This window comes from Galendromus occidentalis, unplaced genomic scaffold (assembly GCF_000255335.2).
Source record: "Galendromus occidentalis unplaced genomic scaffold, Mocc_1.1 scf7180000075830, whole genome shotgun sequence".
Taxonomy (NCBI): domain Eukaryota; kingdom Metazoa; phylum Arthropoda; class Arachnida; order Mesostigmata; family Phytoseiidae; genus Galendromus; species Galendromus occidentalis.
Genome location: NW_003803820.1, coordinates 44,226 through 67,851, shown reverse-complemented (window position 1 = coordinate 67,851; position 23,626 = coordinate 44,226). Strand labels below are relative to the sequence as shown.

Genomic DNA, 23,626 nt, shown 5'->3' with positions numbered 1-23,626 from the left:
ATCTCGGCGTTCCTGAGCGCCTTGAACAACCAACACGACGCGCATGTAACAGCGCAGCGCCGCATCTCGCCACGGCCTGCAAATTTTCCGAGGCTAATACCCGCGAAAATACGCAAGAGCTCCTTGCATACCTGGAGATATGGGGTTTGGGTACTGATATATTCCATCCGTGCAAGTCTCAGCTAGATCTTACTCGGACCTCTGGTAAGGTCTCCTTGGAATTGAGCAGCTTGATTGCAAAAAAAAAGAAGGCGAGCTGAAGAGTCTGAAGACGAGCTTTAATAATCGAGGTCTGAGGTCTGAGTATTAGCGTCAGTCAGCTTGTGGTTCGCGAGAAATCGAATTTTGAACTTTTCCATGGGGAGGAGTCGTCGAAGTAGGGGATGTCGTGAGTCCAATTATTCTTACTGAACTATGACGAGCAGAAACGTCTTCAAAAATCAGAAGAGAAGGGGAGTTTAGCTTTCTCATGGTCCGAATCCCGACCCTATGGAGTTTTATCAGCAGTACGCAGAGAGGCGGGCTCCGTTATCATGCCGTTCCGGACTCGAGGCTAAAATACGGGAAGATTTGAAAATTCCCAGCTTCGGCGACTCCTCCCCATGGAAAATTTCAAAATTCGATTTTTCGCGAGCCAGTAGCTGACTGACGCTTATACTTCATACTATTCTTAGTTAGGCTTGGGACTTTCGAAAAACATACCCATCTTCGTGAACCCGGATTTAAGAAAGAGAATGTTTACTTGTGAAATCAGTCGACACGATCACCGAGGGGCTACGCCTCACCACTAGAGCTTCGATTCTACCAGACACGTCCGGTTCCGTCCTGTTTGTCTGGTTATCAGACAATTGAACGGATGTGTCCGGTTTAGGTTTCCCCGTCTCACAGCGCCCGGCTCATGTCATAGGCTCAAATTTTCGGTCTGAACCGCTCTTGCTGCGTGAATGGGAGAGAAGAGAAGTTGCACGAACCGAAATACATCTTCACGTTCCTCTAGCGTCAACCTGGACGGTGCACTGGTGGAGCTCTCAGATGAGAAGCATTTCTACTTTGGAAGCGATTTGGATCTCGAGGGGTGACACGAATAGAGGGTGGCTTTGCTTCAAAGTATGGTGAAATTCACGGCGTGTGAAAGCAAGGAAAGTGTTACGTGACATCAGCGTAGTGTCCTCGGCAGATCATCTACATAGAACTCTGATTCGGATCTGCATGACCTTGAGTCACTTAGTTGAGCTCTGGAACGTTCGAAGCTCGATGTTATCGAGCACCAAATGCCACATTGAGACCAGAAAACTCGGGTTCCAGTGCTCCACTTGAGAGTCCAGTATTCTGGAGGGATATGAGAGCGAACTCGTTCAGTCGTCGGCACAGAAAATGGATGCGAACATTAAGAGATTGGTCAGAGCTTGGTTAGCGAAACCGGAGAATAATTGTTTCATGCTGCATGGAGAAACAGTCGCGTGCTCCGTCTCTTTGAAAACCAAGGATCGCAGGAGAAGCGCCCGACTGTCCGAGTACAGAGCGACACCGAAGCATCGACGAGTAGAGGAATCATCGGAGGTTCAGACAGGCAGGAAGAAGTCACTGGCTGATCAAGGGAGAGACGGCGTTGATCAAGGCGTTGACCCGTTCAACTACGAACTCCTTCTTCTGTTCGCATCCTCGAACATTCCGCTGGTGTGAGACATCTCTCCAGGGAACACTTCAAGGATTTCTTCTTGAGACATAGCAACCCGCATGTCCTCTGGGGCGGTAAGCTAGAGAAATACTTGGCTTTCGGGGATTCTCCACTCTTCCTCGCTAACAGTTTCAGCAATTGAATGGAATTTACATGCCCGAGGAAGTTGTTCACGATGCCCTATTGCCCGGGGAGCGTTTTAGAAGGGAGAGTTATGTGTGACAGCTCGACGATGTAAAAGAAAATATACCTGCCAACGATGGCCGGCTCAATACAGTCCCATGTCTGAGACCTCTTATGTAAGAGAGAACCATCTCAAACAGAACCCTGGTTTGCCCTTCCACGACTTCTCTTCCTCTCAAAAGCTGCCCGAATAAGACATGGTTCTGATGAACTTCCGTAATGAACCAGAATTCGCTCTGAAAAGGATCGTTTCTGCGCTGAATCATGGTATGGGCATCCGAGCCATACGAGAACGGGACTTCTCAGATTTTTCCATGGAAAACACGTACCTCGGATATTAGAGAAACCGGATATTGGAGACCATTTCCAATTCCTCGAGAGGTCTCTTATGAGCGGGTTCGACTGCATTCCCTATTACAATGCGAGCCTACTGCTCGAAGAGCGATGAATCGTCCGAAATTTCCAAGATTCCGTTGGCAAGAGGATGTTTTTTCGAGTCCAGCTTTGTGCCCGGCACAAGCCGTGATGTCCGCCGGACCTGTGTCCGGTCTACGTCAAAAAAGTGTCCGGTAGAATTAAAGCTCTTCTCATCACCTTTTACATATATGTGGCAATGAAAATGCTCCGGTTCCGAGTGCGAGATGGAATACAGAAGATGAGAGGAGATTCTGTGCAACGTGCCGCAGACACTTGGGTCCACTTGATTCTTCGATCCATGCCCGGTGTAAGGATTGATGATTTCGGGTTTTCACAAGTTGACACAGGTTTATTAGGCGTAGTTTTCCAGCACGCATTCCGCCTTCCCGGCGCTCGGTAGACACACTAACCTCCTCTCCGTACAGCAGCGGTCATGTCGTTTTACGCGGAACTTTCGAAAATCCAAACATGGACACAATCGTTAAACTTAAACTTAACACTCTCCTTCCCTTAAGCTAACCCTCACAGATATCTTTCCGGTCGTTTTATCTGTCTACCCGAGCGGGTGCTTACCCCCGCTTGCCTTTCCTCTGGTTCCTCCGAGAGATCGGACTCGGGGTCCCCGGAGTCTGAGAAGAAAGTCTCGTCGTCTTCGTCGCTAGAATCTACCCCAATTCGTCTCTCGTTTCCTACATCCGCCAATTCTAAAAGGCTCAACTGCCCCCCTCTTAAGAATATTTTCAAATGCTCCGCATGAACCGTTTTCTTCTCACCGTCGAGATCTATAACGTAATTCGGATCCTTTTCTTCGAGTACTTTGTATGGTCCCTTGTACTTCGGTGTCAACTTCGACATCCGCTTTTGATTCTTCAGCATCACAAGGTCTCCTGTCCTGTACTCGGTTATGTCGCTGCTAGTGATCCGGGAGTCTTTCTCTGCATTAATTCTTTCCAAGGCAGTCCTTCTCCATACTTCCGCGTCCTTGAAATTCTCCAGGTACGAAGCCGCCTGCGTTCCGTTGGGGGGATCCGTCAGCGTGTGCACCGGTTCTCTGGGCTTTCTCCCGAAAACCAGCTGATACGGGGAGTATCCAGTGACTGAGTGTTTTGACGTTCTGTAACTGAACGCCACGGACTGCAGCTTCCGATCCCAATCCTCGGGCTTTTCGTGAACCAGCTTCCTCAACGTCTGCAGCAGGGTTGAGTTGAATCTTTCACACTGCCCGTCAGTCTGTGGATGATACGGAGTCGTATAGATGGGCTTGACCTGCAATGACTCGAGGAGTTTCTGGATGAGACCACTCTTGAAATTCGTTCCATTGTCGGATAATATGCTGGCTGGTATCGAATACCGGCAGACCACCTCCATCAGGCACTCGGCGATTCTATGCGCCTTCTGATCCGGCAATGCGAACAACTCGACCCATTTTGTGAAAAGGTCGGTGAGCACCAGTATGAATTGGCTGCCGTCTCTCGACACCGGCAACGGGCCAACCACATCCATTGCCCACTGACTCAGTGGAACTCCCACTACCGGCACCGTCTTCTTCGACGCCCTCAGGCCAACCCGTTTTGTGTTGTGCCTAGCGCACACCAAGCAGGCCTGGACCATTTCTGCGACTTGTTTCGCCGATCGATACCACGTATAGGCGTCATTTACTCGGGCCCAGGTACGCTGATACCCCAGATGCCCAGCCAGCGGGTGTGAGTGTGCCAACGCAAATACCTGAAAGCGCATTTCCCTAGGGACGACTACCTTCCCGGACCCGTCAACTCGAACCACCAGCTTTCCTTGGTCTAGATAGATTTCACCCTTTTCTACCATTCGATCGTAGTAGACTAGCTCGTCCTGGACTTCAACCTCTTCTGGTCGCTCGATACCAATTCTTCCTTGAAGTTTCTGGACCACGTACTTAAGCACGGGATCCCTTTGAGTTCCAATCTCGAATTCTCCCACTTCCCGAAGCCTTCGCAAGGTATTCTCTCCCGGTCGACGACTCAGCGCGTCGGCGTGCGGGATGCTCACTCCACTTTTGTGTATGATTGTGAAGGAATAAGGGTCCAGCTTTCTCGCCCATCGGAATAGTTCATCATCGTCATTCGCTTTCAATCCCCTTTCGATCGCTTGATGATCGGTGAGAATTGTGAAGTTCGCTCCGGCCAGGTAGTGATGGAACTTTTTTATCGCCAGCAGAATTGCCTTCAATTCTCTCTTCGTCGTAGAATAGCGCCGTTCCGCCGGGCTCCATTTTCCCGAAACGAATTCGATAGGGTGACCCTCCTGTTCCAGAACTGCGCCCCACCCCGTTCCACTCGCGTCGGTTGTGAGTTGTACTGGAATTTCCGGCCGATATCCGACTAACACCGGCTGTGCGATCACCCGATTCTTCAATGTCCTGAAAGCTCTCCTTTGCTCCTCGGCGAACTTGAACGATGCGTTCCCGGTCAATTCCGTCAATGGCGCCGCGATCTCACTGTACTGTGGAATGAATCTCGCATAGAATCCAACAAAGCCCAAGAACTGTTGGACCTCCTTTCTGGATGTCGGTTCCGGCCACCGCTCCATCTCCTCGGCATAAGAGGCCATCACCTTCAACTTGTTATGCGTGACCCTATGTCCGAGTACGTCGATTTCCTTTCGTAAGAATTCACACTTCTTTCGATTGAGTTTCCATCCGTCCTTCCGCAATTCCTCAAGAACCTCGCGGAGTCTCTCGCAGTGATACTGTTCTTGCCGCCCTGGACTATCTGTGTATAACACCACGTCGTCGTAGTACACTCTCACCATCCCTTCCTGGATGAATCTCGCCAAGGTTCTCGTCAGCGCTCGAGTCAAAGTCGCCGGTGCTCCCTTAAGCCCCATGGGCATTACTTTGAACCTGAATTGTCTTCCGACGGCAACAAATGCTGTTTTGTCTTGATCCCTCTCCGCCAACGGAATATGCCAATACGAATTTCGAACGTCATCTTCGAGAACACTCGACCCCTGGCGATATCTCGTACCATCCCTCTCATGTCGGGGATGGGAAAGGGATCGACGATTGTCTTGCTGTTCAATTGTCGATAATTAACCACCAACCGGAGTGATTTGTCTGCCTTCTCCAGAAAGATTGCGGGAGCCGCCCACGGTGAATTGCAGTCTTCTATTAGTCCCTTCGCCAACATTTCTCGAAGCAGCTCCTTCGCCCGCTGTTCGAGATTGATGGGAATCTTGTATTCCTTGCTATACATCGGGCTCTCGTCCACCACGGGTATTCGGTGTTCGATTGGCACAACCCCGACGTCCAATTGATCCTTCGAGAAAACCACCTGATTTTCCGTTAGGATCTCGTCGAGTTGCGAGGTTTGTCCTGCCTGCTCCGACTGGCCGTCCACGACTCTTCTGACTCTTGCATCTAGGATAAGACCAAGTTCCGTTGCTCCCTTCATACCAAGAAGGACCTCGTCAGTTGCTCCGTCCACGACAATCCATTGCAAGTCGAATTCCCTCGCCTCGAACTCCACCCGCAGCTGCACTTCCCCGAGAACCGTCAGATCCGTTCCGTTCAGACAGACCATTCCCGGACCAAACGGCTCCAAACGGCCTCCCGGGGCCACCTGCTCGAATACCTCCTTTCGCATTGCGTTGTACCTGCACCCTGAGTCCACTACCGCCGTGAGCGGCAGCCCCTGGAATCCCAAAACGATCTTGAACTCCAGGTTTTCGTCCAAATGCAGGTGCGCCGCTCGTCGAGCGACTCCTCCCGTTGTCGGCATTTCTAGTGAGTTTCGTTGCTCTTCACCTTCCGGGACTTCTTCGTTTACTTCCTCTGCCCTCTCACTTTCCTCCGTTGGCTCCCTCCCGCAAGGCCTCTGGCTTCCTCCTGTACGCTCCCCTCCCCATCCCAGATGAGGCACGACGCGTCGAACCGTCGGCGTTCGGGCCTTTCTGCAGAATTTTTTCGAGTGTCCGATCTCCGAACATAGAAAGCATTTGGTTCTGCATTCGCCATCTCGATGCCCTCGCAACCCACACTTTCCACAAGTCGGTCTGGAGGCATCCGGCCGCGACGGAAGGCGATCACTCTCGCGACCCCTCCTCACCGCCGTCTTTTGCTCCGGATTCATCGCGTCTTGGAGTGTGCGAATCTTTTCTTCGACCTCGGTCAATGTTCGGAGGTCGGCTTCCCGTAACCGCAACTGCCAAGCCTCCGGTGCAGATTTTATCAGCTGCCTTAGGATGAACAACTCAACCGTCTCTTTCGAAGCCTCTGGGACGGCTCTCTGGAACAGATCCTGTAGAGATCTTCTCGTCTGCTCAACCGGTCGCACCACGCTTCACGCGCTCGAACCTGTCTAAGAGTACATGCTTGGTACTCCTTGGGTCACAGATTTTAACGTTGGCTGTCTGCAGCTCATCGATCGTCGGATAACTCCTTTCCTCCTCCGGTCCAAGTTGGATTGATTCTTCTAATCTGGTGGCTATCCATTCTTGCGAGTCGGAAATCTCGAAAAGAGCTCTATTGTAGGTTTTCTTCCTCGACCATTCCTCGGCCTCCGCGATCCTCTTGAGTTTGCGAAAAATACCGTCGGCTCATCGACGTCGAATTTGATATTCAGTCTTCGCTGTTCGGTCATCCCTTCGATCTGAGGGTGCTAACTAAGTGTTCGAGTGACTAGTCCTTTCCGGTAGCGACCTAGGGTCTGATACGCCTCTGGCTGCTGGCACTCACCGCTGACCGGTAAGCCTCGTTGCCGGCTTCCGTCTTTGCCTGTTGTCCTCCACTTGAAAACTCGGTCGGTAGCTGGATCAGGCCTGGATCCCACCGCTGATGTTAGGATTGATGATTTCGGGTTTTCACAAGTTGACACAGGTTTATTAGTCGTAGTTTTCCAGCACGCATTCCGCCTTCCCGGCGCTCGGTAGACACACTAACCTCCTCTCCGTACAGCAGCGGTCATGTCGTTTTACGCGGAACTTTCGAAAATCCAAACATGGACACAATCGTTAAACTTAAACTTAACACCGGAGACATCGGTGTTCCCCACGGGAAAATCCACGAGTATCAACTTCGGTAGTATGAAATGACTTTTTGCCCCACGCCCAGCTAGATTTTCCTCACGCCCCACATTTTGGGCGTAGCCCAACATTTGAGAACCACTGTCTTAGAGCTTAGCTCCTGATCGAGCTCGAAGAGTGTTTCCGGCCGCGGCGGTCTCACCTTGCCTGCATGTTGCCGGCGAGTGCGATCGTGCTGAAGTGGAACGATTCTCGACGCGGCTTCACGCGAAAGTTTTTGACGCTGCTCCAAGATTGCGTCCGAGGGAGTTTTCCGTGGATTTTCTCGTATATCTTCAATCCATTGGGTACCTACGCGCGAAACTGTATTCGATGCCGTTCCCTGCTTCATCCGGAAGATGATTGCGGGAACCTCTGCGCTCGACAAGCTCTTCTCTCAGCCTTATCTTTGCTATCACGGGACAAGCATTGGCTCTGTATGAGTCGCATACTAACGTGATCATACTTTGAAGTTCCTATCGTGGAAGTCGTACTTATCGAATTAGACGAATCCATCGCTCTGATCGTCCCCAGGGTATCCAATGTGAGAGATCTCTGCGTGAGTCGAGCTGGGCTATACGTGATGACTGCGGATTTTTGGCATGTTCGAGGTGAATTTGAGTCTGAGAACACTCCTCGGAATTGAAAACTGAGGAAATCTTTCCCGAATCGCACAGTTGCACGCTTCACGAACGTCTTGCTCCCGATTGGTTGCTTTCCCAGCCATTGGGATTCGAGATTTGAATCGCAACGAAATTCTTGAATGACGGTTATACCGATATCCAGAGGGAGAAACCCTACATGTGTGTTTATCTCTAAGCGTCCCATATTTATTCATTGACATACAATACTCGGCCCCCGAGTACTGTCACTCAGATTGCTTCCGAGGACGGACCCACAGTACAATTACTGTACCCAGAAGGATCATTTCGTGCGGAAGCGCAGAGTACCTGCGCTTCCTTAAGAAATATATTGCAGGCAGCCGGGATCGAACCCTGGCCACCTCCAGCGAGAGCGGCGTCGATGCAGCTATGCACGTTTGCACGAGAAGTGACCCACGCGCTAATCAGTCCGCCACCCGTCGGAGACGGGCAGTTTGATGCAGATGCAGCAGCAGACCCGGGGTGAGGGGTCCCGGCTTCAATCTTCAGGGCCGACCAAAGTTTCTCGTTGGAAAACTGGGGTTCCCAAAGGAGGAGACATGCGAGTTGGGCTTGCATTCTTAAAAAGCAGACAACGTTGGACATCGTAGAGCGAGAAGAAACTATTTGGAAGATGACGAAGCTTCTGGGAAACCTACGCGGGAACCTATGGGGCAACCTGACCGAGAAACCTGAAAAAAATCAATCGGGTGCGGAGTCTCTACCCTGAGAATACGCAGCAAGGAACGCAAAAATCAACATCACTGAAAAAGTCATGTCTTTCGCTCGGGAAGCGATGACGGAACAGATTTCATCAGATCAAGTTCGAACGCAACACTAAAGAGGCTGGTTCTAGTTTTCATTGGAAATAAAGATCTCGGGTGACTGGTCATAATCAGTAGCGAATCCGCTTTGCTGTTTCGCTCTGGTAAAGAGAGCGGGTCGCCATTCTGGGTTCTGAGCCCCATATAGATCTGAGTCCAGCCCCTTCAGCAGAAATTCTGGGTGCCCCCTGTGATGATCAGACGCTCCGTCGCGAACGTTTGTCTTTGGAGCCGGTATTCAGAAGGTACCCTCGGACGCATGCCCAGCGGCCGACAGGAAATCCGCAGCCGCTTCGTCGCCCGGTCTCGGAGAGGGTGACGAACCTGGGTTTTGTAGACGATTTATATCCGGAAAGTATTTAGCAAAACTCGGAACCGGTTCAGGGTTTCTGAGCCCGCACCTCCAACCCCGCTAAAAACTTGGCCGGGAAGTTCTTCCGGTAACTTTGGCACTTTCCTTTCTAGAAGGACCTCCACGTAGAGAATATTATGTCTTCGCTTGATGTCCTAGATTTGGTCAACTCTCTCCAAGTGGTGACCCGGGAAAGGACCCTTCTAGTATTCGACCACCGTACGTTGGTTTCCCACTGACGATGCTATCCGGTTGGCTCACGAGCCACTGTCCAATCATCCCTTGCCAGACCCTCGCCCAAATCCTTTTTGGGAAACCGACGACAGCACAGTGCCGGAGTCACTATGGCAGATCTGTAGGAAGGTCGCTTTCTAATCCTTTGCGCTTGTGTCTGACAGCCTCGGGCCCGATCATCGTCACTCTCGGATCCTGTAAGTCTGCGGAAGGCTATGTGAGCACATTGTGCTTTTGACTTGTGGCCAGGTCCACCGGACGAGTGCAACCGCGTGCGTCGCATCCGCTCCGCGGCGCTTCTGGTGCATCGATATACTTATGTTGAGAGCATGAGCGGAGCTTGTCTCGGGCCTAGTGCGGCTCCTCGAAATGAATTTGATTGTAGCGAGCCCAAGTGATTAGCGAAACGTAACGGAGACGAAGGCCAATGGAAGCATCCTTTAGAGATTATCCTGCTCTAAATCAGATTGAGCAGGTACTCAATCGTGAGGACTCATTCCATCCTTTCAAATACTTGAGCTCGTCTCGCGGTGTTCTTCGCGGGAAGGTCTGATCATTAGGTACGTTCCGAGGCATGATTTCTCGCGATCAGCTTCGTATAAGTTCGATCCAAGTGGTCCTGGGCTTCGCCTGGCCCATTATGGGACGGAGTAAATACATACATATATGTTCGATGGTTGAGAGCTCAGGCGCGTGCGAAGGATCAAATAGAAGAGAAAAATGGTGACAAAAATCACCATCAGCACTCAACCTGACATTGAGGGGTATAGCCAGAAAGGTTGAGATCTGATGCTCAGGCCAAGTGCTCAGCGTGTGCTCAGATCAAACCTGCGCTCAAATCAGGTAGCATCACCTGACATCACTGCTGTTCGCTTTGAATTCGCAGATTGTTACCAACTTCCGCGATCGGTTTTGGTTTCATCCCTCCCTCGCATCCGACGATGAATCGAAAGAAGACAGACTCGCGGATGGTGCAATTCCCTGTCAGGGCACCCGGTGCGAAGACGGATCCGATGAAGCAGTCGGGGAAGGAAGTGGGTCATTTTTCGGCCCAGGCAAGACCTTCGAAAACCGCGGTAAGCTTGTTGATCCGCACGCCCCACGCATTATCACCCTCAGCATAGGCATTCAGGGATGATTCGTACTCACTGGATACAGATCATTGGTATGGCGGCTCGCCCTACCGATAGTCGGTTAACTCCGACGATTAGAGAAGTAAGGTTCGGAGGCGAGCTTGTTGTTGTTGCTGTTAATTCTTCTCTAAAAGGGCAAGAAGAGCATATATGTATATGTGCAAGAAACCCCACGATGGGCCCGCGAGGCTCTGGATGCGAAGTTTTTGTTCACTGCGACAGTCTCGGCAATGGTGTCGGTTTTGTAATGATGACGCAGCCGAAGATTGGGGGCTCGGTGGTCGAAAAAGCTGTGACCGTCGTGGCCTCGGAGAGACTTGAACAGCACGAGAGTCAGCACGGCGATGGAGCTCCAAGACAGGGGGGAGTCGCCCCGGGGGCCGCTTTCTATCAAACAAAGCGGACGAATAGCCTCTTTTCTCAAGGAGGTTGATGTATTCCCGCAGATGGGGGGACCAAACTGTAGAGCAGTACAAGAGCTTCGGAAGGACTTCTGGTAGAGTTTCAACGGGAAGGAGGGATCCTTGATTATAAAAGTTCTCAGGATCATCTCACAGCGGGCATATACTGCGGGAGCAACTGACAGCACCTGGCGCCGGAAAACAAAAACGGCAGGCAAGAACGCGCTAGGGTCAAGGCCGTTGGCTCGACGGAAAGAGGGCGATCGAGGATGCTGTCGACCTGACGACGAGACAATTACCTAGGGAGAGGTTCATTTCGTTCTGACCGGCTCATAGAGCAACCTGGTCGATAGCCCGCTGCAATAAGATGGTAACAGAACGGTCTCGACACAGATCGGAAGTCCATAGTCCATCATTCTGGACATCCGGGGATTTCTGGAGGAATTTCCCCGGAGGGATTTGGGATTTTTTTTCAGTAGAGAGGATGAGCTGGAAACGGCGGATGGATTCGAGAGGGGCTGAACATAGCGGCTCCCTCGAGTTCGATCAGATCCGTGGAAGTGAACTGATAGAGAGGGTCTGAGGAGTTTCGAGGTCTTCAGGTAGCATCGACGAACCCTCCCGCAGACTCGATGAGTCAGGCCGAGTCATCTGTAGTCAAACCCAAGAGAGATAAGGCCGCTACTACGAGATCGATGAGGACAACAGTTACCTCGTTCACCACCACTCCGCGAATAAAGGTCAATCACGCTTGATCATAATAATGTCGGGCTCTCCTCGCACGTGATATATCACACTTCCGCAAAACATTCCGGCTCGAAGTCTCGGAAACTTGAAAATTGACCAGGGTTTAGTGGTTCACGGGGCATTGCCGGCGGGAATTGAGCGGATTTCCTCGCAGCCATTCTCTACCTATCGGGAGCACTCCGAGTGGCCCCCATTCTCGGCTTGTCCCCGCTACATTACCAACCCGCGGTGTTAATCGAAGGTAAAGCTCGGACGCAAATTTTGCAGCCTGGAAAGCCAACCGCTCCTCTGTTCCAAGTCACCAGCTACCCGAATCGCACTGAAAACAGCAGGAATTCAGCAATGGAGGTAACTACTTGCACGCGTATCATGCAAGGGCGTGATCAGGTACTCGAGCGATGCCCTACTTCATGCGTTTCATGACAGTTAGTAGAGGAAGTCTCCGAAAAATTCGGGATAAAAATCAAATATTGAGGCGGAGTCGAAGGGATAGCATGTATATTTTCTAGCCTTCTTCAAAGGCGCTGTCGCGTCCTTCGCGCATCACCGCAGCGTCGCCGAACAGTCAATCGTCTTCGAAATCGAGAACTACTTCGGGCTGCTATCACGCGAAAGCGATCAGTCCTGCTGATCCTCTCAAAGTTCGGGGTCCCGACGGCGAGCCGCGACAAACCTCAATTAGGTCGATGCCAACGCCCATATTGAAGAAGTCGTCAGAGGCTACTGCCAAGGAGGAGAGAGACCGACCCATACCACCAGAATGTGTCAGGTTGTGATCATTAGGAATGCATCACGCGAAAGTTCTTCGAAGTCAATTATTCGGCACCTCGCCACCTCGAGAATCATATATATCATAATTTCTAGATGTGATGTGTGCATGCGGGGGTTCCTCCCAGAAAGAATCGATAAACATCGCGAGGCTTGTAGGAGAATGGAGTCAAGGCCGAGGAAAGTTTTCAATGCGACCGCAATGCGAACCGCTGGAACCGAGCAGGAGACATACATCAAACGGGGAGCCCATCAACGGGAGGTTCAGGTTAGAGCTTGGCATTCGAGAACATGAGAACTTACATCAGAACCTACAATGGTCACCTCACGCTGGACCCCCGTCACCGCCCCCTCCTGGGGCAGCGATAGAAATGCGAGGCTCCCTCGCTCTACGGTGGAGAGGAATTCGGAAGAAGCTTTTGGAAATTGAAGCTGTCTGAACGCGCGAGTCAGCATGATTTGAGCAATACTCATCCAAGTGAAGCGCCATCGATGGGGTATCGAGGGTCATTGCATGATGCCTCGTTTGACATGTGAGGCGGGGGAATGGATCGCAAGCTGTGCGCGTGATCGGAATGCTGCGCGCGATGAGAATGAGGTCCTATGGAAGATAAAGAACCAGATGCTACCATGTCGGGAAACCCATGACCGCGGAATCTAGCTCCTTCGGGAAATGGACTCCAACGCTAGCTCGGAATAGCGGTCATCCATCCCAGCGGCACCGGTGGTCCGTGCCGAAGTACGGCTCGGGACCTTGAGGCAAAGTTCCCCCTCTCTCCGCTCTAAGCCAAAACTCTTCTGTGAAGATACTCAGCTTTTCGACTGCAAAACTTGAGAAAGCCGTCCGTCCTCGAAAGCGCCTCTAGGTAGTACCATCCAGGTTCGAACCGTCCTCTCCCCATGGTCGGCCAGTGAACTATCTTCCTGGCATTTGATTCTTCGGTGGCTCCCCGGCTCTTCTACCTGAATTCTACTCTCTGGAGCCCCCCACCGAACGAGGAAAAATTCCCGGAGTGTCTAGAAATATATAGGAGATGGAGTTGTAGGGTAATTTGCCCTGAGGAGAAGCAAACTAAACTGGGGGAAGCCGTCTCATTCGTTCCCGGAGATGTGCCGAGTCGCTCATGAGACCACTGGCCCATTACAGGTGAAGAAATCGAACTGGCGTGCAAAGCATGAAGATTTTCTCAACACTGTCCGAGAAGCTAAAAAAGTTCAAGATCATTTAGCTCGAGGTGGCAAGCTCTCAGATCTGCCTCCGCCGCGTCCATCTGAGAATCCTGATTACGTGCAATGTCCACATTGCGGTCGGAAGTTTGATGAAAGCGTCGCCGAGCGCCATATACCGAAGTGCGCAAACATTTTGTCGAACAAGAAGAAAACTGCGCCGAATACGAAGAAACGATGATAGTGTGGAGACCCCGCATGGCGGTGAATGCCTCCACCTAACGCTTGTCGAGTCGCCCCTCTCATAACTTCACGCTCCCCCTCTCTTAAATCTCATGATCGTTTACGACTAAGGCTTACGCTACACATATATATGTCCGAATGGTCTGGGTCCGTCGCTTCGTCCGTTTCATCCGTTTTCTCGAAACTCCGGCTTTGTTGTCCGAATTCGGGACTTTCCGATGAGGAGCAGGTGGTTCTGATATATCACTCCGCGAAATCGGACGGAATCTAGTGGACGATTCGATCTGGAAGAGAACGTAGCCAGAGTATATGTAGTTGCCAGATCAAATGACACGAACGAAGCTGTACAGAGGTATCAAGGCGGTACATGAAGATTCATCGCCGGACAACTCATCGCCGAGACAAGTCTTCACCGTACAACTCATCACCAAATCTGCCGAGGTGAAACCCGAAAATGCTCGATTTACAGCTCGTCTTTCGCTTTACTTCATCACAGGGAAACTCTCCACTACGGAATAACTTTATTTCTACTACGGGTTGGCAATCACGGAATAGCTCGAACTTCGTTATGAACCCGTGTATCGGCGGCGCAGATGTCCGATTCCGAGCTGCCCAACTTCTCGGAGGCGGTTCGGCTCTATACCCTGAATTTATGGACGAGGCGCCATTTTTTCTGAAATTTACCCCACTAGATTTCGCGATGGCTCGTGCGGCGATGAGTAGTCTCAGCGATGAGTTCTCGGCGATAAGTTGTCGGTGATAAGTTGTCCGTGTCCGGTATCAAGGAGCTCAAAGAGTCCCTAGAGAGTGCTGCCATCTAATCGAGCTTTCCTTCATTCGGAAACTTCACGTCGCTACGCCGATCTGTCGGAGAGATCTTCCATTGAGTTAAGAGAGGCTCCCTAAATACTAGAAATAAATAAATCCGTGCCTTCCCCCGACGATATCCCGGTCCTTCTATCTAAATTCTCAGGCGGCCTCATCTGAATGTCCATGCTTCCTAGGAATCTTACAATTAGTCATTCCGATTATCTTTAATTTCAAGCGCTCATACGATGGAAATGGTCCAGGCACACATGACTCGGGGCGATTCTTCAGCCATCCGTCATTTCTTGGGTGAGATTTTGCGGGGGATCGCCTTGACCTCAACTCGAAACTCACCCTCTGTACTCTCTGGAGCCTGAAGCTTTTTCTTCATGAGCGATGCCAATTTTTCTCTGCATACCAAATGAAGTACGTACCGTACTTCCGTATTCTTCGTACGCTTTCCTGCACCATGTTCGGCCGGTCGGAACCGGAAAACTGTCCAGGTGTACAGAAGCTCTATCCATGAATAGAGTAAGTGGACTTCGCAGACATAACAAGTACCGCGTCATTTGGTGAACGAAATCGAGTGGTCCGACCGGTTGCCACCCGTTTGAGCGACGGAGCATACCTGTTCGCGCGCACGTCTCTCTTGAGCGCAGATCCGGTGATATCCGTGACCGTCAGAACGTCTTACTTATGGATTATACACGATATCAAAGACACTGACTCTCTGGGGAGCACGTCCCTGAAGTTGATAGTTGCGAGGGATAAGTCGTCGATCTCCGAGAACTCGTGGGAAGTTGAAATTGTCATCAGCTGAAATCACAAGCATCCAGTTCCCGATAGTATCTAATTCGAGAACTCAAGAATTCGAGGCTCGGCGGACAAATAACAAGGGAAAGGTAACATTCGGAGTTCTCGATACTTTGAACTAGCGTGTTTGGCCTGGTCGGCGGGTTGCAGGAAGCTTGAGATGAGGGAGCAAGAGCTCGCACGAGTTCTGCGTTTACCTCTGAGAAATCGGGTCTACTTCTGGTAAGGCAGGGAATCCAAAGGAGCCCGATCGACACATCACATCATTCGATTCGGGCGATTTATCCCCCAATTTTCACATCATATTTTGTAGTAAAGACTATGAGGTACCGGACAGCGGACAGTGTACCCATCGTTGTCTCTAATGATTTATTCCAACTGCCTCTCTCTCTTATGCACCATCTTTCGAGTGTCGGCAATTTCATCACATGACGCACATCCGCACATCACACATCGCTCATGGCGACTCCAGATTTAGATTTCTCGAAATGCGCAATGATCAATTCTCATCTTTTCTCTGCCCATCACCCCACATTAATTGGCAGTCTTCGATTCTGTTACATCGTTCCCTGAGTAGGCATGTCTCCCGAGATTCCTATGAAAAGCACAAAACCTCCGTATGTGATTTGTAGTCCCCGAATCGCCATCCATCAACAATTAGAAGATTCTCGTACACAGCACAGAGGAAGCTGAAGATTCTTGATTTTCACAAGGAGAACGGATCGTCTTACGGAATCTGCAAAAGCATGCTGTCTAGTCCAAAATTCAGAGACAAGGCAGCAAGCTCAGAAGAACATCCGGATCTCGCAGAGCTTCCATACGTGGCAGGGCAAAGGCGGATCCGAGGGGGGGGGCGATGCCGCGATCGCCCCCCCGTAATTTTTTTTCTGTGCACTCCTGACGAAGAACCAATGCCGTGATGAGTGATTCCGTATTGAGAATCAGAGACCGCTCACAATTCACGTTCTCGACTAGGAAGTCTCTCGACACGTAAAGAGCAATGAAACCTATCATCCGTGATATAGATTGGCGTTATTATCTGTACGCTGAACAGACTCGACAAGAGGAGCAGGGACAAACTTTTCACGTTTGACAGTCCTTCGTGATCCTCTCTCTGCATGTCTCGCGCGTAGCTCACGTTCGCGGCGGGAATCATGCGCACATAGCACGTCAGCGAGGAAGCCCGTGCAATTAGAGGAAATGTGCGAATGTTCGATTCCTACACCGGCCTTGTTTTCGTCGCGCAAAGAATATCGCTTTCGTCTTCTCCTGTGACCGACGGAAGTATGCCCGAAGCGAAACTTTAAGTACTCCGGATCACGTCCGGAACGATGTCTCGAAAAAGGGTTCAACAAACCCTTGTGGAATTTTTCGCGGAGAGGTGTCGGATCAGTAGTGAGTCCGGAACCCGGTCGGCGGAGCTCAATGGAATAGACTGTGATTCCCCCGAAAACGGAAATGGGCATTTAGGCGCTGACTGTGAGTGCGAAACGCCGCCAACTACGCTCAATAAAACGGCCGGTGATCCCGTAGAGAGCGATCGAGAAATCTCAGGCTTCAGGTCCGCAGCCTCAGATCAGACTATTCTGACATCCGTGAGAGACAAAGATGATTACATCTCGAAGGCCGAGCGTCCCGAAGAAGCGTTCTCGATCCACCCGAAAGGCGCGAATATCGAGAAACGTCACTTGAGACGAAACCTGTTGTCTGTATTGTCGCTACTGCCCGTTCTTCGCATCGGAATTACTCGTGAACCATCCTCAGCGTCGATGGACCCGAACGGAGTATCCGCCTCCTCAAGATGAAACCATGTCGCCACCCGGCCCTCTAGATGAGCTCGAGCTAGGGCGAGAGACGCATCGATGTTTAGACCAGAGCTCGTTATCCCACCTTTTATTTGTAAGAGCCATTGTCGTGCCACCAACCCCTTTGCCACGGCGTCATACATCACCAATCTTGGTCTGCTCCGCGGCGCAGAGCTCCAACTGCCTGCCATCGATCGAATCAGCTCGTTGAGCTGGGACGTCAACTCGATAAACTGCTCCTGCGACATGGCTATTTACAGCACCGCCGATTCAAGATACGTAAGCTCCTCCCCCAGACCCGCTGCTCCACCGAAATCCTCCGCGATCCTCCTGGAAGAACTCCAACGGTTGCCGATTGCCAACTTACCGGCTCCGCATCCCACTTCTGAGTTCTGAGCTGTCAGATCTAATCGCTCACTCCAAGGAAAATCAACGACCCAGAATTCCTCGAATCACAATCCGATTCATTTTCGACCCTCCGACTCCGCGAGGTCATCGCTTCTGTCTGACTCTATCTGCACCTACACGTGTACGTTATGCTTTTTGCTATCGACATCATGCTTTGTTATCAGCTGCGCAATCGGCTATCTAATACGCCTCAGAGCAGGGTCTTCTACTCCGCGTACTGACTCCTACGATATGAGACTCAGACCTATCGACACTACCGACACTGAAAATTCGCGACGATGGCCTGATTCTGATTTGAGGTACGCTGGAGGTGTTCGGACGAATGTCCTTATCGTTCCTTCTCAGGACGACACCAGCGTCCGTCTTGATGAGGTACGATCTCGGGAACTGATGTCTGTTAGCTGGAGCGTGATAGGGCGAAAACGTTCGGTGTGTAATGTCCCATTTTTTCATGGCTTGAGCAAAAACAGAGCTTGAGAAAGGCGGACCATTATCGGAGATTTGGACGGAGGGGATCCCTTGTTGAATCCACCATTGCTCGAAAGTCAGGAGCACATTCGTGGCTGTTTTTGAATTGAGCTGCTTGAGAAGAAAATGCCGACTGAAGTAGTCAATCCCGACAAGGTACGTTCGAGTGTCGTCATACATCAAATCACAGGATATCGAACGCCACGGATGCGGAGGGGGAGGGAACGGCATGAGCGGTTCTTAGGAGTTGGCTCTCGCGTGCGACTCCTATGGCGTACATGCCTGACCGTGACGCCTCGCACATTCTGCCAAACCTGGACAGTAAACCGATGCTCTTGCCAGGCGGAGAGATCTTTCGAGGCCTTAGTGAGGAGATTTTTGATGATGGTGAACGCGCTCGGTCGGGGGGAACAAGACGATTGGAGTATAGATGGAGATGGTATCTCAGTCCTTCCACGATATGGAGGTCGTCTCTCACATCCCAGAATGGCCTTGCTAAGGCATGACATGATTGTTTATGGTTGGGCCTGTTCGAGTTCGTTAGGCTACCACTTGCACTTGTTGATCCTCATCTGTCTACAGTTGCAGCATTCTCCTGCGTTCGCCGGACATCGCTATTAGGCTATGCACATTGACGCACTTTTTCTCGATTTCGCTCGTCTGAATCTGTTTCTGGAGTGGTGTGCGGGATAGAATATCGGCGATGAATGAACATTCCGGGAACATACTCGAGGTTGAAGCCGAAGCTGAAGAATCGGAGCATCATCGTTTGGAGTTTGGAGTCGCGGAGAGAATCAGACAATTTTTTGTGAACGATGGCGAGAAGGGGTCTGTGGTCCGTTTCAGTTTCCACCCGTTGACCGAGGATGAAGAATCGGAAATGTTCGCAAGCAAGCACGAGAGCGAGCAATTCTTTCTCCACTTGCGCGTATCGTCGTTGGGTGACCGTCAGACTGACAGACGCGAACGAGATGGGTTTAGTGTGCTGTAGCGCCGATGCCAAACGAGCTTGCATCGACATTGAGCGTTGTTTTGGCCTGGGCGTCAAAATGCGAGAGAAGTGGCGACTTTGAGAGACCCGCTTTCAGAGCATCGAAAGCGCTCGCGCCATTGCATCCCGTGCGAAATCCGATCCCTTCTTTGCCAGTTTACGGATGGGTGCAGTGAGTTGTGCGGCGTCGGGTATGCGTTTCGCAACATAGTTGATAATTCCCAGGAACTGGCGGACCTGTCTGGGATCATCGGGCGGTTGTACAGCATTTATTGCCTAGAAACGATCCGGAGGTATGGCGGTGCCATCTTGGCTGACGATATGACCAAGAAATCTCACTCGTGATTGGCATAGCTGTAGCTTCTTGCGATTCTGCTTGAGTCCAACCTTTCGACATCTGCGTAGAGAAGTCTCGAGGTGATTGTCGTGCTCTAGTTTTGTTTTGCCACAGAAGAGGAAATCATCTACACAATTCATGATTCCTTTGAGATCCGTGAACAGCGTGTGTATGACCTCCGAGAACCTTTCGGAGGCATCCACTATGCCGAACGGGAGTCTTTTGAATCGATAATTTCCCCCTGGCATCGCGAAGCTGCGTATCTCGCTGGACGCCTTATCGAGTGGGAGGTGCCAAAACGCGGCATCACCGACAACGACCGAGTGGAATCGAGCACCCTGTAGCTGCATGAACAGATCTTCTGTGACGGGTAGGGGAAATTTCCGTCGTTGGATGAACGGATTGATGTACCGTGGATCAAGACAAATTCGATATGATCCATCGGCTTTGGCTACGGTTACCGGAAGAACACACTCCGGAGGGTCGTTGGCTTTTTCTATGACGACTTTCTTCTGCATTTCCGTCTTTTTTTATGGATTTTTCTCTGTACGTGATGGGGATTCGCTTCGGTGGGAATAACTTCGGCACTGGTTTGTTGTTCTTGGCGAGCGATATCGTTTGCTCACCGGGAATAACTCCGACTTTGCCATCGAATAGATCAGCGTGACGCTGGACGAGGGTGGTTTTTGCGTTTGTTGTCTCGTCATCAGCGGCGTCCACAGGATTCTTCTTGGAGGGGGGGCTAGATCGGGTCTTCGCACGGGACTGATTTCCAACATGGCGACCCGCTCCTATATCTTAGCATTACGAACCCTCAATCTGGGAGGGGGCTATAGCCCCCTAGCCCCCCCTCTGCGGACGCGCCTGCTCGTCATCAATTGCGTCGACATTGACCGTTCTCGGAATCTGTCGAGCGATGAGATTCAGCTCGAAGCATTCTAATAGACCGAGAATCGCTGGTGAATACGTGTGAACGATGTAATAGGTTACCGGAATGGTTTCTCGACCACCTGGTACGATGCACTCTGTCTCGGGACAAAACCAATGAAAACTCGAATCTTATGGTTTGACAATCTCGGTCGGTCCCGGAGACGCGCTGAACGCTCGTGTGCCTGAAGCGCTCGCTGTGCAACTGATATCGCGTCGACTCGGCGTGCCCGAGCTTGCACATGCACGTTCAGCTGCCTCCCGGACGGCCACTCGAGGAGTTTTATTCTTCAAACTCTGACTATGCGTCACACCTGGAATCTGAGTGGGAATCATGCACGTTCCCACCACTTTTAGCGAATGCGAGGAGAATTAACGGATGACTCTCGGGGTTGGGTGGATTGGGAACGGATATTTGATTTTCGATAGATGTTTCGATGGGAGCACACTCATCTGGGCGCCCGAATCCAACTTGAATGGGATTTTGACTCCGATGTGGTCGAATCCGAGCTCTTGCCACCATTGGCTCGGAGCTTTCTTCTGACGATGAGCGTGGTCGGTGATATCGATATCGAAGATTTCGAGCTGATCACAGTTGATATCCGACGACGATGTGTCCGTCGTCGTCGACCGGACTTCTTGTTCTTCTCCCTGATTGACAACCTTCGAGGGCGCTCCGTCTCCAGCGACCGTCGGCGTCGACCGGACTTCTTGTTCCTCTCCCTTGTTCTTGTCCCCATCCCGACCTCGGTCTTCTAGAGCGTGGACATCGCCAGAACATTATTAGCGCTCGTGACTTGTGACTTCCTCGAACCCGCCGCGCCGGCCGTAAGAATGAGAAAGACTTACAAGACCAGCTATGGACGCCGAATTGTGGCACCATGACTCCGGTAGCTGCCGTTCTTTATTTGGTAGACATTTCTGAATAAATTATCTCGGTTTAGGACTCTTGGCACTTGACACCCATGTCTCTCCGTCTCCTATAATCGAGCTAGAGACTTTGAAACACAGATTGAAACCGACTAGATGTACGCACTCGATTGACGATCTCCCATTCGACTCTAACTCGTTTACGAAACGCACAAGCCGCTCATTGAGGACCTGAATTGGCGTAGAACTACGCCATTGCGCTCACTCTTGTCGACAAATGCTACGGAAATGACGTCAGCGGAAGAGTGACCCGCGAACATTTAAACGTTAGAATCAGAGAGTGACACCCAACGGGAACTACGTTAGTCAAGGAACCACCCACCAGGAATCTGAATCTGCACACGATCACGTGGCCCCCGTCGATCACACCCACCTTCACCGACCTTCACCGAACCTCTATGATCTTAATGTCTACCGATGGGATCTGGACCTTCAGTAGCTCCAGACGCAGAAATCCATCGCCCATGGTCAGATTTCGGAGAACAGAAAACGATCGGATCGGTTGCGAAATTAGGGGAGCATCGTGCGACAATATTGACGTTACGCGGTCTTCGAGAAAACTGGACACCTGTGTACAAAAGGACAGGTACCTTCCGCTTACCGACAAACAAAGGCATCAGATTCCGCCGAATTAATTTTCCCCTGACTCTAGCACGCGCCATGACCACTCACAAGGCCCAAGGTGCTACCTTTGATAGCGTGGTCTCCGAATACTCATGATCAGTCCAACAACAATTAGTTTATGTCGAAAATACAGATATTGTGCTCATGAAGGCGACCATCATCTGTCTTGTTGAAACATGGTGTCAGAATGATCACGAAGTACCATTGGACTCTTCCCGCCTACTGACGCAGAATAATCGAGGGTTGAGATCCGGCGGCGTGGCGATCTACGAGGAAATTGACACTGAGAGAAATTTCCATCCCATCCCAATCCAAACAATTCTGACTGCAATCGATTGCGGTGACATCTGCCACGCGTATTCGAAAATCGATAATCAAATGACGACACTTGTCTGCCTTTATATAAGCCCGAACTCCACCCTCGAAGAATTCCTCATTAAACACATGCAAATCATAGACCCACCTCATCCAAGAATAAGGAGTCCCTTATCATTTATCATATGCGGGATTCCAACCTGGATATGAGAAATTCCAAACTCAGAGACCAATTGACAACCTTAATGCACACAAACTTCGATTTAGATCTCATCTCCGACCCAGATCTAGAACTAACTCAAATATGTCCATGCATCGATCTCATATTCACGAGACGCGCCCATCACCAGCAGATAATCAACCACATAGCCTGCTTCAGCTATCACCAGCCAATATTCACAATCTTCTAATGAAGAAAGTCCCGAGACCACGGAACTTGAAGGTTTGGCTCAGCCGAACCCACCTGAAGCTTTTTTCATTGGAGCAAGCTTTTGCCTGTCCCTCGGTAGAAGCATGTGGGCATTGAACCTGGCCTCCTGATCCTTCAGGTGCTTAATCATCTCGAAAATTCTACGTGGCTCTTCCGGACGACCCGGTTATGCCCCTGATGCCAACCCTCAATGTGATTGGTAGTTCTCGCGCCGAAGTTCCTCTAGTGATTCAATAGACGCCTGGGGTAAACCGATTCGTTTCCAAGCCAGGTGTCCATAAAGTATTCGTTGAAGCCCTCAATTGCTTCATGGGCTGGTGTTCTACACCAAGTGATTCGCTCTCTATTTCTAACGAAGCGTCATCGATCCTGTGCCGCTGCACAGGATCGAATCAGTTTCTTGACGCCAGCTTCGTCGTAGTACGAGCTGAGTCACTTCAATGGCTTCGAGAACCGATGCTCCGAAATCTAATTGGAACGTGATAGGATCAAAACTCTTGTTGATTGCCGCCGCGTAGTTCTTCTGGAGCTCGAACATTCGACAGTATGTTTCTCGCCGCTTATCTGGGAGAAGGAAGTAAATTATCTTCCCCTATAAAAAGCGTACAAGGAATAAAGCTGGAGGAAAAGACTTGGAACCACACGGAATGGTCCATCCATGTAAACTACTGGCGATATGAGCCACTAATGGGAGCAAGGTGGTCGTCACGAATTGATCCATGCCTGTTCTGCATTTGCCGAACAGTCGAAACGAGAGTGGTATCGTACACCTCTTCGACTAATCTCTCAGGCTTTTCAAGGACGGCCCGCTTCATTTTCGAGTGGCTGGACCGCTTCGGGAAATAGCCTTGATCGACTTCGTTGGTGTGAATTCCACTCTGCGGAGCATTGCTCTGGCCGAGCAAGCTCCCTTTCACTTCCTGATGCATCTACAGTAAAACAGATC

The 23,626-nt window shown here is 50.8% G+C and overlaps 1 protein-coding gene across 1 annotated transcript; it reads left to right on the top strand.

Moving 5' to 3' along the window:
* The first annotated feature begins 12,333 nt into the window (after positions 1 to 12,333).
* Positions 12,334 to 13,823, top strand: LOC100902293 (zinc finger C2HC domain-containing protein 1C). The gene is made up of 3 exons (XM_003738191.2): positions 12,334 to 12,416; positions 12,512 to 12,683; positions 13,563 to 13,823. Exons 1-3 carry the CDS (start codon positions 12,334 to 12,336, stop codon positions 13,821 to 13,823), a joined length of 516 nt encoding a protein of 171 aa, XP_003738239.2.
* The last annotated feature ends 9,803 nt before the right edge of the window (positions 13,824 to 23,626 follow it).